This window comes from Eriocheir sinensis, chromosome 15 (assembly GCF_024679095.1).
Source record: "Eriocheir sinensis breed Jianghai 21 chromosome 15, ASM2467909v1, whole genome shotgun sequence".
Lineage (NCBI taxonomy): Eukaryota > Metazoa > Arthropoda > Malacostraca > Decapoda > Varunidae > Eriocheir > Eriocheir sinensis.
This window is the reverse complement of record NC_066523.1, coordinates 16,213,395-16,228,329: the sequence shown is the minus strand read 5'-3', so window position 1 is coordinate 16,228,329 and position 14,935 is coordinate 16,213,395. Positions and strand designations below refer to the sequence as shown.

Here is a 14,935-nt window from a genome sequence, read left to right as displayed (position 1 = left end):
AGAGAGAGAGAGAGAGAGAGAGAGAGAGAGAGAGAGAGAGAGAGAGAGAGAGAGAAGAAAAAGGAAAATAAAAAGACGAGGAGTCAGCAAGTCCATCTACCCCATTCACTGAACAAGTCTTCTGGTCTTAAATCAACAAGTGATCTTTTTAAGTCCTTAAGTGTCCTTTGGCGCAATCATATGTTATTTTTTTCATCAAGAATCACACAGTTTTCAGTCACCAACAATCCTGACAGTGTCGAATATTTTACTCGCCACGGCAAACATACAATATTTGCGGCAAGTAAATATAATAAGTTTGCCCTCGTCAGCGCCTAGTGGAATTTACGCCCGTGGTTAGTAATATTATCGACCTTCAGGGCTGGCCAGTTGTGTCACGGGCATTATTATTATTATTATTTTTTTTTTTTGTGTGTGTGTGTGTGTGTGTGTGTGTGTGTGTTAGCCGTCTTTTTTTCTTAGCGCTTCTGTTTTATTATTTTACTTTTTTGTTGCCGAGCTTTTTTGTTTCCAGTTGTTGTTGTTTTTTGTCTCTAGTTGGATTTTTTTGTTAGCGGGGTTTTTTGTTAGTGGACTTTTTTCGTTTCTAGCGGGCTCGTTTTGGTTTTAATCGGTTTTTTTTAACAGCGATCTTTTTTTGTTTCCAGCGAGCTTTTTTGGCTTCTATCCTGCTTTTTCTGTTAGCGGGCGTTTCGGTTAGTGGGCTTTATTGTTTATAGCGGGCTTATTTTGCTCCTAGTTGCCTCTATTGTTTCTTCTTTTTTCTTGCCTTTGAGCTGCTTCCTATACTGGAAAAACAATGTAACCCCAAACTGTCTCTCTTCCCCCCACAGCGCCATGTCACGAGGAATGTACCCACACCACTTCCCGCCCGCCCTCACCCACATGACGGCCGCTATGGGGGGCATGGGGGCGATGGGGGGCATGGGCGCCACCCTCCCCTCTCACACCCACTCGGACTACCAGGCCACGCTAGACTCGGAGAAGGTGCGGGCCGCCTTCCTCCCCACCTCCCTCAGTAAGTCACCTGTTTTCTGTTTACCTGTTTACCTGTGTGCCTGAACCTTCCCATTCTTTCTCGTCTTGACCCTCCAACTTCTTGTCTTGTGTTTTCTCTCTTGTTCTTTCTTTCATTCTCACCCGTCTCCATTTCTTCTTATTTTCTTCGATTCTATTCTCATCTCTCTGCTCCTCTCTCATCCTCTCAAAAAACAAAACTCACTCAGAATGTTCCTTTTTACCTTCGTCCTTTGGCTAAGTCATATAATAATTGCTTGCTCGTTCGTGTGTGTGTGTGTGTGTGTGTGTGAGAGAGAGAGAGAGAGAGAGAGAGAGAGAGAGAGAGAGAGAGAGAGAGAGAGAGAGAGAGAGAGAGAGAGAGAGAGAGAGAGAGAGAGAGAGAGAGAGAGAGAGAGAGTCCTTGTCACCTAACCCAACCTAACTTTCCGCTAACCTAACCTGGCCTTGACGTTCATCAGTGTTACCACAACTACATTACACGCACCCCCTTTGCAGGTAGTTTGAGCGCCTTCCAGTCCCACGCCCTCTACACCTCAATGGCGGCGGCCCAGCAGAACAGCCACGTACAGACGCCCACGTCCACGCCCACGCCCACGTCTCCAGAGAGCACCCCTACCCACACGGCGCTCTCCACCCCCCTCGCGGCGCCCGTGGCCAAGCATGCACAGCCGCTGCAAGACGAGCGCCGCACCGCCTCCCCGCCGCCCGCCACCACCTCGTGAGTGTGCGTGTGTCTGAGTGTACGCGTGTATGAACGTGTGTATATGATAAAGTACTTACACTGGGAAGAGGTGACAGGCCTCGCAGCAATGGACACAAGTTTCATAAATTCAGGTTCAAGAGGGAAGTAGGCAAGAACTGGCTCACAAATAGGGTAGTGGATGAATGGGACAAATTAAGCAGGTGTGTGATTAATTTAATGCCAATACGAGTGAAAGGTTCAGATGGAGGCTAGATAGGTTTGTGAATGAGGAGGGCAGGTAGTGAATGACTGGACCTCGGGAGCTGTTGTATGGGGGATGACTAATCTCTATAGAAAACGTATGTAGTCTCCTTACATCCTAGTGAATCCGTGTGTACGTGTCTTGTGTTAAGGAAGACGCCTACTAGTAGTTAATATGTACATGTGTCCACGCGTGTGTATGTGTGGGGGGGGAAAAAGTATCCTTATTAGAATGTAATTTACGTTGTGGGGTTTTTTTTATTTATTTAATTTCTTTTTTATTCGCTAAGTATTTTTAACCACTAACATCTCCCTATTTTGATTTGAAATGCGAATAATGTAACCCCTGCATGCGAATACCATACGTTTTTCCTATTGTATTATTCTTTTACATGCCCCACTATAACCAAGATACATTGGCTTTCAGTAGTAACAGTAGTGGTAGTAGAAGTAGTAGTAGTAGTAGTAGTAGTAGTTATAGTAGTAGTCGTAGTAGTAGTAGTAGTAGTAGTAGTAGTAGTAGTAGTAGTAGTAGTAGTAGTAGTAGTAGTAGTAGCAGTAGTAGTAGTAGTAGTAGAAGGAGGAGGAGAAGGAGAAATAACGGAAGATACTAATGCACTTTCCCCCTTCAGGAGCGCGTCGCCCCCGTACATGCCGCCGTCACCCTTCTCTGCCCTCTACTCGGCCCCCAACTCCCTCGCCCCCGGCCACCCGCTTCTGTACCCCGCCCAGTACCCGCCGATCACCACGCCCGCACAAGATTTAAGGCGTCCACTCTCCGTCCTGTTCTCGTAGGCCTCCACAGAGTCCGGCTGAGCCATCCTGCGCTAAGGGAGCTCGCTATATGCTGCAGCAGCCCACCAGCCCCCTACAGACCACAACAGGCGGACGAGTCATCGCACCGGGAGATCTTATTCTATTACTACGCTATTCGCCGCCAGAGGACATAGGAAACTCTTATTCTGTTATGAAGCAAACCAAAGCTAGAAATGGTTCGGGAGATGTTGATCTTATTGTTTTCTATACCTCAAATGAAAGACAACTTAATTAAAGGCATTAAAACATGGACGCGTCACGCTCGTGTTACCCAGAGCCATTAGTTCTTAGGCGTGTATGAGCAACATATATATGGAAACTAAAGAGAAAATTCGACATTGTCTCTTATAGTTTCGAATGCCCAATAATATTTTTTTTGTAAGGAAATTTATTTATTCTTAAGACAAGTTGTTATATTCTCTTTTTTTTCTTCTTTTTTTTGCCAGATCCATTTTGAGGATCAAATTATTTACCTCCAAAAATGAGTGGATAGGTTCAAGAAATTACCGAGGTGAAATCCAGATGGCGCTGGCTGATAACAGGATAAGGTCTGTTTCAAAAGGATGCTACATGGTCAGCGTTCCCAAAAGGTCCGCCTATCACGCCCAACACGCCGCCCCCCGCCGCGCCCCCTGCCGGCGGCCCTCACCCCTTCACCCACGCAGGCCCACCCCATCAGGGACCATAGAGCGGCTAAATTATATCATACCGTGCATTATTATTTTTATTATTATTATTATTATTATTATTATTATTATTATTATTATTATTATTACCGGCATCGCCATCTTCAGCGCGGCCACTATGTTTTATGATGCGAGTCTCCTGCAGGCGGCCCTGAGGCAGCACGTGGTGTACATAGAAATGTAAATAAAGCGACCAACCCTCACCCTCACCTGCCCCCAACAGGAGGCTGTGATGGACGCGCCGCCCCTGGGCACGTGGATGCGCGCAGTGAAGTCTCGCAATCTTGAAGTTAATGCTTGTGGTGTGCAGGGACAGGCTGCAGCCCGGCACTGTAATAAAAAAGTGTTTACTGAAATGAGCCGAGGAAATAATGAAACACCACAAAATTTGCTTAGGTTTCAGCTATCGTTACTGCGTTATGACTAGTAAATTTTATCATAGAAGACGATAAATTAACGATGGAAATCATTACCATTAAAGTGATGCACACGTGTCACTGCTTTTGGCTGGCAGCTCGTAAGCCCAAAACTCTCATATCTGCCTCGGTCACAGCAAGTTTGTATTTATCAAGGACGCACTCCTAACACAATTTTCACATTTCCTCTGAGATTTAAATGACCAAAAGATAAGATGAGGCTGAGCTATGGCGGACCCTCCTAAGCCAATGTCATCTTCCCCGCGCAGCCTCCTGGACGCCGCTCACGCCCAGCATCACTACAGGTTCATGCGATCATAAGGTCGCTGATATGGGATCCAAGCGTCCCCCGAAGCGATTCACTGCTTTCCTTAATACATTCAGTTTTCCAAATTATTACAGTGTTGGCGTAATCAGTCCCTACATTTAATTAGGAATAAAAGTCTAAAATTACCTACTATAGTATCGATTTTTCAGACCAAATTTCAAAATGTTAGAAATCTGCCATTATTCTCCAAAGGCATTTTTATACGGAGGAAGGATGCACATATCCAACCAGCTACTTAATGTGTGTGTGTGTGTGTGTGTGTGTGTGTGTGTGTGTGTGTGTGTGTGTGTGTGTGTGGTGTGTGTGTGTGTGTGTGTGTGTGTGTGTGTGTGTGTGTGTTTAATTTAACTGAACTTCATGTCTTCGTATAAAAAACATTCCTGTTGTTCAAATATATATCTATTGCAAGTTTAAGTTAGGCGTTTGTAAAGTGTCTGCCAATTTTAAATGTTCGATATATCGGGTTGTTTTTTTTCATAACTGATTATTTTTCGGATCATTTCTGTCCACGTCTACGTTATAATCCGCATTCTTTCCACCGCTGAGGCAAGGCCGTAGTTCTGCAACTGACGCCGGGTCCCTAGCGTGGCCAGATCGTGAGTCACGCTCAGTACACAGTCTGAGACACAGATGCTCCGGGGTTCCAGAGTCTCGCTTCAAGTTTAGTCAAGCTTGGTAACCCTGAGTGATGTACAGCAATGGACTTCTTCCCGGTTGATATACTTGACTAATGGAAGTTCGCAGAATATTAAAGACTTGGATGAATACTTTGATATTGACGGTTAACGATGGTTTTCATTTACGATGTGGAAACCTCACCTTGAAATAATATGTAATCAGTGTGGGTTGACGAATAAGTATACGGTGTCGTTGAGATGATTTTCTTGTTAATCACAATCATACATACTACGCTAATAATGAGTGTCTCAGTTCGTTGATAACCTACCCCAGCGTAGTCGGGCAAGTGAACCATTGATACTGCATACCATAATGTTCCCTTCTCAAAACACATAATGCACATAAATAAGAAGTAGATTAAACCATGCAAGAAAATACTGTGGAAATGAGAATGTCCACGAATGTGAGGAAATAGCTGGCAACACAGAACGGTAAACGGTAAAAAGAAAATGTGTTTCAAAAGTTGACCAGCCGTTCCACCTGTACACCAATGTTTCAAGACGCGTGGACTGCCGGCTCGATCTCTCAGAGAGGGTTCCTGCCGTTCAGGGAAGGCATATGTGTCTCCGAGTGTGTACTGGCGTGCCTGTTTTGTCCTTGGTGAGCAGTTATGTTACAGACGTGTACATAGACTCCTGTTAGCGGTGATCCCAGGGGGAGGAGATGAGGGGTGCAGCGCCCCCTCCAACACCCCCGCTGTCAGTCTGGCAGATTTAAGATGTTATTTGATGTCTAGTCTCAATTTCCTAAAAAGTGGAATAATGGTGTATATAGTTACGAGTTACGAGTCTCCTCGGAGTGTTTTCTGCCAAGCAAGTGTCGTGTGTAGCGTAGTCCGGTGTACAGTCAGCGTCGCGGCGGCCGCCCCGCCGTTACAGCAGACTAGAAAATTCTAGGGGCGCAGAGGAACCTGACTGTATAGTGCTGAATCTTAATATAGTGTTATATTTGTACTTAATTGTCCTGTGACGGACCCATGAGGCAGCAGCGAGGCAGTGACGCAGCGGACGGGAGGAGTCGCATCTCTTCAGTGGGCCACAGCCATGACTGCTACACGCTCATATGTTTTTTTTTTTTACATGATATTCCTCATCGCGTGTTACGTACGCCCCATCAAAATACAGTGGAACGTATAGGCATTAAGGTGCTGAGTAATGCTACATCGTGGTACATTCAAAGCATTTCTTACAGACTATCTCTGGCTGAATACATTAATTAAGCACGTAAGTTTTGTTGTAATATATATATATATATATATATATATATATATATATATATATATATATATATATATATATATATATATATATATATATATATATATATATATATATATAAAGCTGCAGGAATAAGTACTTGCTGGGTGTCTCATCAGTTGTTTCTAATTGTCCGGTGACAAGAAGTCTTTTGTCCGTTGACACTAAAGGCAGGATATTTGATAACCTCAATTATTTCAAAAGCTGACTCCAATCAGAGACGTGGGTCCCTGAGTAGTGCTTGACTGTGAACGTTATCCCAAATTGCAGGGGAAGCGTTCAGGGACGAGCCCTCCCTCCCGTCCCCTGGCCTGTCCTGCCCGCCGCCCTTCACCACGACCCAGTGTGTGACACCTGCTGGCTGCGTGGTGTAAAGCAGACTGTACTATATATGTGTGATTATTGTGTGAAATAAAACTAAGCGGAAAACATATTTTAGTATCCATAGAATACTACAAAAATATATTAGTGCTGTGGGGGAGGCGAATGAAGTCGCGGCTGTTAGGTGAGTAGGAAAGAGAGTCCCTGATGGCAGTGAAGCCTGAGGCGACATCACGGCGACCTAGAGCGAGGAGGTTGAGTTGCATCTTGCAATAGTGTAAAGACAATCAGGAAATTGAAGACAAGTTATATTTTATTACAGTAATTAAACAGTGACGAGGGCAAGCCGAAGGGTAAGTCAAACGCCGCCAGTGATGACTGCACAGTAGAGTCTTTATGATGAGGCTGGGTCATAGCGCCTTCATGGTGACCCCCTTCGACTCGCCCAACTGGCAGGAGTCACCAGGAACACCTATTTCTATGGAATGTTATTTTAATCATATTCAGCAGAACACGTTTCGAGCGAACTGTGTGTACAGTCCCAAAGGTTCAGGACAGGTGTTCGGCCCACAGGTGTACACGCTGGGAAACATAAGGACACATCTGCAGATCACTGTCTGCCATACCGAACCACTCGACAAACAAACGTCAGACACCTTCCGTTCACACACTGATGCGTCGCTCATGGATAAGTGTTTCGGAGAAGTAAGTTGTAGGGTTTTTTTTTATTAATAACACTACTAAAACGCTGCATTTCCTTGACCTAATTTCGATTTGGTCCATTTATTGGGTCCTCCTTTTTTTCCTCAAAACACACACACACACACACACACACACACACACACACACACACACACACACACACACACACACACACACACACACACACACACACACACACACACACACACACACACACACACACACACACACACACACACACACACATATACACACACTCGGGATAACCCTGGTGAGAGCTCCTCTGTTGCCTTTGTTGGGAGGTATTGTCCCTCAAGAATAGCCCAAAATTAGTGTAGAATAACTTTTTTCAACCCTGAATGATTGGTCAGAAAAATGGTTGAGTTACAGGATGTCTGTGTGTGTGTGTGTGTGTGTGTGTGTGTGTGTGTGTGTGTGTGAGAGAGAGAGAGAGAGAGAGAGAGAGAGAGAGAGAGAGAGAGAGAGAGAGAGAGAGTACGCAGAGACAACACAAACTAACTAATAAACTTTCCATTGCTTTCAACGATCATTAATTTTCGAATAGTCAACAGATTCTCAATTGCATGTGAATCCACCTTTCCACTTCTGTAACGTTAGAATTCGTATTAATGTGAAAATAACACGTCCAGGGATTCGAACGCGGTGTAATGACTGGCGCGGGCCGTTCATCTTCCCGCAAATCATTCCACAGTTTTTATTTTCTTTCTATAACCACGACAAGGCATCGAACTCGTCATCAGTGGCTATTGTGTTGCTCATTCAGCCATACACACAGTCATTCCTTTTCTGCGTTGGATTATTTTACTACATATTTTTTTCATGCTTCTTGCCGTGCCTCTGTATTCATCAGTATAGTTGCCACGCTTTATGACGCAAGATAAGAATATATGTTGGTGTTTTAGTTGCGTTAGGTTGCCTGTGCTTTCTTTACTTTTAATACTAACAAAAAACTGTCAAAATTAGCAAATCTGGCCCAGGGTAGCTTTTTAATGAATCACGAAGGTAGGCCTAGATATGGAGGAATTGAATGTAGAAATAAAGAATAAGGACAGAGAGAGAGAGAGAGAGAGAGAGAGAGAGAGAGAGAGAGAGAGAGAGAGAGAGAGAGAGAGGTTAAATGTAGCTAGTCATGAATGAGAACGGATCGAATGACTAATTTGGATGACTTACAGCTGTCCTGGAGTGAGTCTAGGATAACGAAGCACATGCTGGGACTGGATGGGAGATGCGGGCCACCAAAAAGGATGTCCATGGAAATTTAAATACTTCTTGGAGGGACGATTAGATTGGAAGGGAATGAAACGGAGAGAGGGAGATAACTACTAGATGGGGCTAAATGGGAGGGACCGAACCAGCATGTGAAGGCTGAGGAGGAAGAAGGGTAGCACTTGTATTTCTTCTTTTTAATTGTTCTTCGTGTCAAACAAGCCCATATTCTTAAACGCCTGTTTGAAAAGTCTCTCTTAGAAGCTGCTGGGATTTTCATGGACTGTTCTGTGACCCTATAGTGGTAGTTTTACCCGACCTCTGCACCTTGAACGGACAAACCACCCATAAAAGCCTGATTAATCTTGTCAAGGGGCTTGGAAAAGTCTTCATAGGAGCCCCGTAGTCAGCCAAAAAGGTTCAACGTGTTAGACTGTCGTACTTAACCTCTTATGTTTGCCGATTTCCGACCCAAAAACTGTCTCCTTCACCCCAATAACTGACTTCACATATAGTTATCGTTAAACTGGCTAATTAGTGGTGTTTCTTGGCAGTAGTTATGCGTCAGAAACCGGTAAATACGATGCTCTGAGTACGATAGCTTGGCAACGGTGCTTCCAACCATGACCGAGACCAAGGTAAACAAAGCGGCGATGGCGGACCCGTGAGTAATATTTCCTTTTTTATGCTTCAATGACACATGACTAGACACAGGTAGACACATAGTTGTATACTCAAAGGCACGGAGTAAGTATAGAGATCAGGAGAATATAGATAAAATAACATGTAATAAGAGCAGAGCATATACATTACTAATTTTCATCATTTACTGTGATTTACTTCTACTAATCTTGGTTTGTCTACATCAGTGTTTCTTAAAGTGTGGTCCGCGGACCCCCAGGGGTCCGTGGAATGTTCCAAGGGGTCCGCAGGATAATTTTCAATATCGATTTCAGTCAAATTTTCGGCCAAAACGTCATAAATTCCTATTTTTGTAGCACCAATATAAACATTTATTTTGAAGATAAGCCAGTAATAAATAATTCAGTTGTAATTTCAGTATATTATGACCTGCAAACACTTTCAAACTCAAGAGGAAAATTATAATAATAAAGGGTCCGCAACATGAGTAATTTTAATAAAAGGGGTCCGCTGCACAAAAAAGTTTAAGAAACACTGGTCTACATCTACGGGACAAATATTGGTCTATCTACATCTACGGCACTAATCTTGGTCTATCTACATCTACGGCACTGATATTGGTCTGTCTACTAATATTGGTCTATCTACATCTACGTCACTAATCTTGGTCTATCTACATCTACGGCACTGATATTGGTCTGTCTACTAATATTGGTCTATCTACATCTACGTCACTAATCTTGGTCTATCTACATCTATGGCACTGATATTGGTCTATCTACATCTACGTCACTAATCTTGGTCTATCTACATCTACGGCACTGATATTGGTCTGTCTACTAATCTTGGTCTATCTACAACTAAGCACGAATATTGGTCTGTCTACCAATCTTGGTCTATCTACATCTAAGCACTAATATTGGTCTGTCTACCAATCTTGGTCTATCTACATCTACGGCACTAATATTGGTCTGTCTACTAATATTGGTCTATCTACATCTATGCCACTGATATTGGTCTGTCTACTAATCTTGGTCAATCTACATCTAGTAATCTTGGTATACCTACATTTACGTCTACTAATTTACACCATTTACATTTACTAATCTTGCCCCTGCTATTCCAGGTGGCACATCTCCATGGAGAGCGTCAGAGCCCCGCCGTGACAGCTTTTCCCCGTGTTCTGTAAGTACGGTCCATGTTTCAGCATTACTCCAGTCTTTCACTAAATTCACTCAGGTGGTCAACACTCTTTTTTCTGATAGATCTCAATGTGCTCTTCAACATTTCTTAGTGCCAATTCTATCACAAATTGCTCGTTCCTGGAGTAACATTTTTTCAGTCACTAAAATATAGGGTGGTGGTGATGGAGGTAAAGTACCCCGTAGCAGATTGGGGATCGAAAGGGGACTAAGCACCCCCCCACCCCCACCCCCTCTGTTAGGGGTTATTTTAATTCAACTTGTTAGTTTTAATTAATTTTGATACTTAATTGTAACTTGTTTCATCGTGTTCAGTGGAGGCATGCCACACCAGTGACTGATGAGAACTGCCAACTCAGAGTGAAGTTGGCAAAAGACTGGAAAGTTATCTATGTCTTACCTGTGTGATGTTCCTACTGTTACTATCGAACTGAATGGCTTAATTTTCTTATAAATATTTTTTGTTGTTTCATCCTCTCGGTTTGCCAGATGTTATTTATTCCAATTGTCTATCTTATACTTTATTTCCTTTATCCTTAACTATCTGCGTTTTAAGTGTGTCAGGTTTATAGACTTTGTATCTTGCAGTATTTGTACTCTTCCAGCTCTACTTGTACATATTTGATTTTCCAGCTTTTTTTAATTTCTTTGAGTGCTACCTGTACTTAATGTATTTAACTGCCACCTGTATTTATTTATAATAATGTTCAAATCATGAGACCTGGAGTTGATGGTCAGAATTTCATAATCATTGGAGATTTACAGCCTGACTTACCCCAAAACAGTAGATTCTTTGGTGATTCTTGACAATAAGGTTTCATCAAAAAGTAGCAAGCCCCAGACTAACTTATGTAAGCAAAGGGATAGTAACCTATCTCTGCCAATAAAGGAATCTAGAATGGCTTGAATAGTAACCTAATCCCACCACAATAGTAACCATTAAGATATTATGGATTTTCCAAGGTTTGATTTTTGGGAAGGATAATAGGAATTGTCTCAAAATTATAGTCCTATTATCTAGAAATATTGCCAAATATTTCAACCAGTAAAGCAAAAAATGTGTAAAGCTTTCTAACTACATTCCTTGCTCCAAATTTCTGTAAACACTTTCAAAGCTTAAAAAAGGTTCTTATGAGTGAGATCATAGAGGCAAAGCTCCCTCCAGGCTTTTTTTTTTTTTTTTTTTTTTTTTTTTAAGGATCACAGAAGCTACAGTAGATGCGGCATAAATATATTAGGTTTAAACATGTAATGTATCTGTACACAGACAAGTTTAATACTGTAGAAACAATAACATTTGCCAGAATACTCATTGTTAGTTCAAGCAAAATTGTAAATGCAGCAGAACAGGGACTGAGTTTTGTTCACTTGAAATTGCACCTCACACCAATAGATTAATGTAGAGTTACTGTTTTGTGATGGGATGAGAATAGAAAAGTGGGGGCCTGGTGGACAGCACCATGTAGAAATTGGTGTGTCAATGCATGATTACTGAAAAACATAAATGGTATAAGGAGAGACTGGTACAAAATATTATGTAATTAAATGATAAATGTATATGTATTCTTATGGAGAGGAGGACAGGGAAGTTAGCTAACATAAGCCTGAGAGGGTGGAATGCTGGTAGGTCTGATGCATGAGTAAGGTGGTCACATTAAAAATGAGGGGCCTAAGGTGGATGTTTGTTGATGCATGACTGTATGTAGAAAGACTACTGGATCTGGAAGTTGCTGAGTAACATGATGAGTGTTGAAGATACTATGGACAGAAATTAGAGTCATGGATATTAAGTACATGCAAACAGCAAAATTCTCACCTGTTAACAAAGGTAAAAAGGTGTATAAATTTAAATTGACTGCTATCGCTGATTTGATTAAACATAACAAGATACTAATTCAGCTTAATATCATTTAAAACAGCATAATGCTGTAATCAAAGCTTTAGAAATTAGGTTGAATACATACAGTAGTGATGGCCTTCGTTATCATCATTGGCCATTATTATTTCACTCCATGACAATGGTCAGTCCTGTCTCTTCCCCTCTCTGCCTTCAATTCTTTGCTGCATTTCAGCCGTTATACATATATCACATTTTGACTCAGATTCATGCTGTAGCTGCATTACTTTGGTGCCATCATCCGGACAAACTGTTCGTAATGTATTTGCCCGGCGCCGTCAATGTCTGCCTCGCGGATCATGATGTCCACTTCTTCTTGAGTGAGTTTGTCCCCCATGGTCATGAGGACATGCTTTAGTTCAGTAGCTGAGATGCATCCATTTCCATCCTTGTCAAATACACCAAAAGCTTCTCTGATCTCTTCTGGGGAATCAGCAGGGGGTAGATCTCTGTTCAGTAGGCTCTGAAAATAACAAATATATGCATGTTTAAAATGATAGATAAAGTGCCTTAGAACATTGTCTTACAAACTTTGGTGTCTGATTATTTTTATCTTAAGCATCAAGCTACCCTCATGACTCAATTTCAAGCTTCTTTGACACTTCTAAGAGCTGTGTACCTCCAGCTGTCTGATATTTAGTTATCAATTTGTGAAGTGGTTACCCATACTGAAAAGAGCCCTGCGGTAGAGGATGCTTTTATACGAAACCTGTAAGAGCTGTACTCCATAGATGATACGGCATCCTGCCTCTGTTATCATAAGGACTGATGTGTGACTTACCATAAACATGTCATAGCTAACAGATGCTGGTGAGCCAATATCAGCAATAATATTCTGGAGTTCTGTATTGGTTGGGTTTACGCCTAGAGACCGCAGAGCATTGCCAAGTTCGGCTATGGGGATGCCATCTCTTTTTCCATAAATTGAATAGCATTCTTTGGCCTCAGTAAGGAAGGCCTTGCTGTGGTGGGACATGTCTGAAAGAGTGTGTTATATTAATTTTAGGTACACATCTGGGGGAGGAAAGTGTTGTAGTACACACACACACACACACACACACACACACACACACACACACACACACAGACACACACACATGCAGACACACACACACACACACACACACAGATACACACACAGAGAGAGAGAGAGAGAGAGAGAGAGAGAGAGAGAGAGAGAGAGAGAGAATATGCACTCAAACACATAGTAGAACATCATGGTTTGCATTATTTAGTCATAGATGTCATTACAATGGGGACCCAGAGCATAGCTGGTGACTGTTTAATTCATTCAGTGTGAAATGTGCATGTTAGTATGTATGTACATACGGTACGTATGTATGTACGTATGTATTAAAAAATCATTAATTATCCTACCACATTGCACAACAACAGTCATGTGACAGTACCTTCATCAGACCACATGATTAGTCAAAAAATCTATACCTGAAGAGGCACTTTGATGCCTTTTGTAATAAGTACCTATGCAGAATCATGGGATGACTTTGTGTCAAACCAGTAATTACTCCATGTGACTGATTCGAGGCCAATTACCTGCATAGCCCATGAATGCTAGCTCCAGCAATATGGCTGTGTAATGTGCTACCCAGAAGCTGACCCTGCTCACCGGGGTGTCTCTGTAAGAGACAACTGCAAGTGGAGGCCAAGGGGACACCCACAGAGTTCATAGCTTGAGCAAGGTAATAGATGTTACCTTAAGATATACTTAGGAGAGAAAGTGGGCCTGCATGGAGAGTTGCCTGGAGATTACCCCCAGTTCTGGAATCACAGGGTTTGCATAGCAACATGCTCCCTGGCATAATTGATGATTGATATAAGCCAGTCTGTTGATTTTTATTCCTGATTCCAAAATATAATTCAAGTTTACCCAAGCTTATTTACGCTTACTTTCGCATATGCCTCTAACCTCCATCAGTATTGATACCAGTATTCCCATTTTCACTGTCTTAAAGTTCTGGTACTCGTGACACTAATATTAACATCACCTGCCCAGCCCTAGACACTGTATGTTTGTATAGTGGCCTGAGACGCATCAGATTCCAAAGGCCTTAGGTCTTGGAGAATTCATTAACTCAATGCTAGAGTATTTGCATCTCATCTTGGGGACCTGGGTTCGATTCCTGGGCATTATTTAGGAAAAAAATATATTATCTCGCGTATATAAATTTCTCATGTGCTACTGTGGTGGCCCAGATGTTACACTGGCCCTGTGTCCCGGGATGTTGGGTTATTTTCCATCATGGGCTCAAGGGACAATGTGACAGAGATGAGCAGAGAGGCCATGCACAGCTTTAGTATATGCCCCCAACTTTACCTTACTTTCGAGAATTGGAAATCATCCCCATGACAGGTGGGGCAAGCGAGGATTCCTTCTTCTCGTATGTTCACTCCATCCGAAATCCGATGGAAATATAGAAACATCAGGAGGCACGAGATTATCTCTCACCAGACCAAGAAATAATAAAAATCTAACTTCTCAACCTAACAGCCACAAGACTAACAGATTTTTACTACATATAGATTTGCACACACACTCTTACATCACTTACTGAAATGACTGTTGGTGTATTGAAAGAGAGCTCACAGGAATCTGGTGTTTGGGAAGGAGGGAAAGGAGAGCAATAGGGGAGTGGCAGGTGGTATCTTATCAGCCTTGTTATCACACTTATCAATGGAATGGTATTAACATGTCACACTAAGCACAGATCAAATCTTCATGTTGACATGAAATTAAATTGATCATCAGGTTTAATTAATATCATGGTGGCCTTAGGTATTTT

General features: G+C 42.3%; 2 protein-coding genes and 1 long non-coding RNA gene across 5 annotated transcripts in view; 2 read left to right on the top strand and 1 right to left on the bottom strand.

Moving 5' to 3' along the window:
- The window catches only part of LOC126998968 (transcription factor sox-3-like), a 63,192-nt gene extending 57,058 nt beyond the window's left edge, over positions 1-6,134 (top strand). Inside the window, exons 3-5 of the mRNA XM_050861266.1 lie at positions 834-1,018; positions 1,516-1,738; positions 2,596-6,134. Coding sequence (XP_050717223.1) covers positions 834-1,018; positions 1,516-1,738; positions 2,596-2,758 — 571 coding nt within the window. The 3' untranslated portion in view covers positions 2,759-6,134. The remainder of the gene's footprint in view (positions 1-833; positions 1,019-1,515; positions 1,739-2,595) is intronic.
- Positions 6,135-9,028: 2,894 nt separating this feature from the next.
- Positions 9,029-14,935, top strand: part of LOC126998967 (uncharacterized) — a 70,585-nt gene continuing 64,678 nt past the window's right edge. For both annotated transcript variants that reach the window (XR_007753085.1, XR_007753084.1), the window contains exons 1-2: positions 9,029-9,057; positions 10,162-10,220. This is a non-coding gene — a long non-coding RNA (uncharacterized LOC126998967). The remainder of the gene's footprint in view (positions 9,058-10,161; positions 10,221-14,935) is intronic.
- LOC126998965 (calmodulin-like) lies at positions 11,455-14,827 on the bottom strand. Of its 2 annotated transcripts, none has more exons than XM_050861263.1 (3): positions 14,705-14,827; positions 12,916-13,112; positions 11,455-12,597 (listed from the first exon to the last, which is right to left on the bottom strand). In XM_050861263.1, exons 2-3 carry the CDS (start codon positions 13,108-13,110, stop codon positions 12,358-12,360), a joined length of 435 nt encoding a protein of 144 aa, XP_050717220.1. In that variant the 5' UTR covers positions 13,111-13,112; positions 14,705-14,827; the 3' UTR covers positions 11,455-12,357. The 2 variants fall into 2 exon arrangements, with proteins under 2 accessions (XP_050717220.1, XP_050717221.1); XM_050861264.1 differs by lacking the exon at positions 14,705-14,827 and adding an exon at positions 14,470-14,588.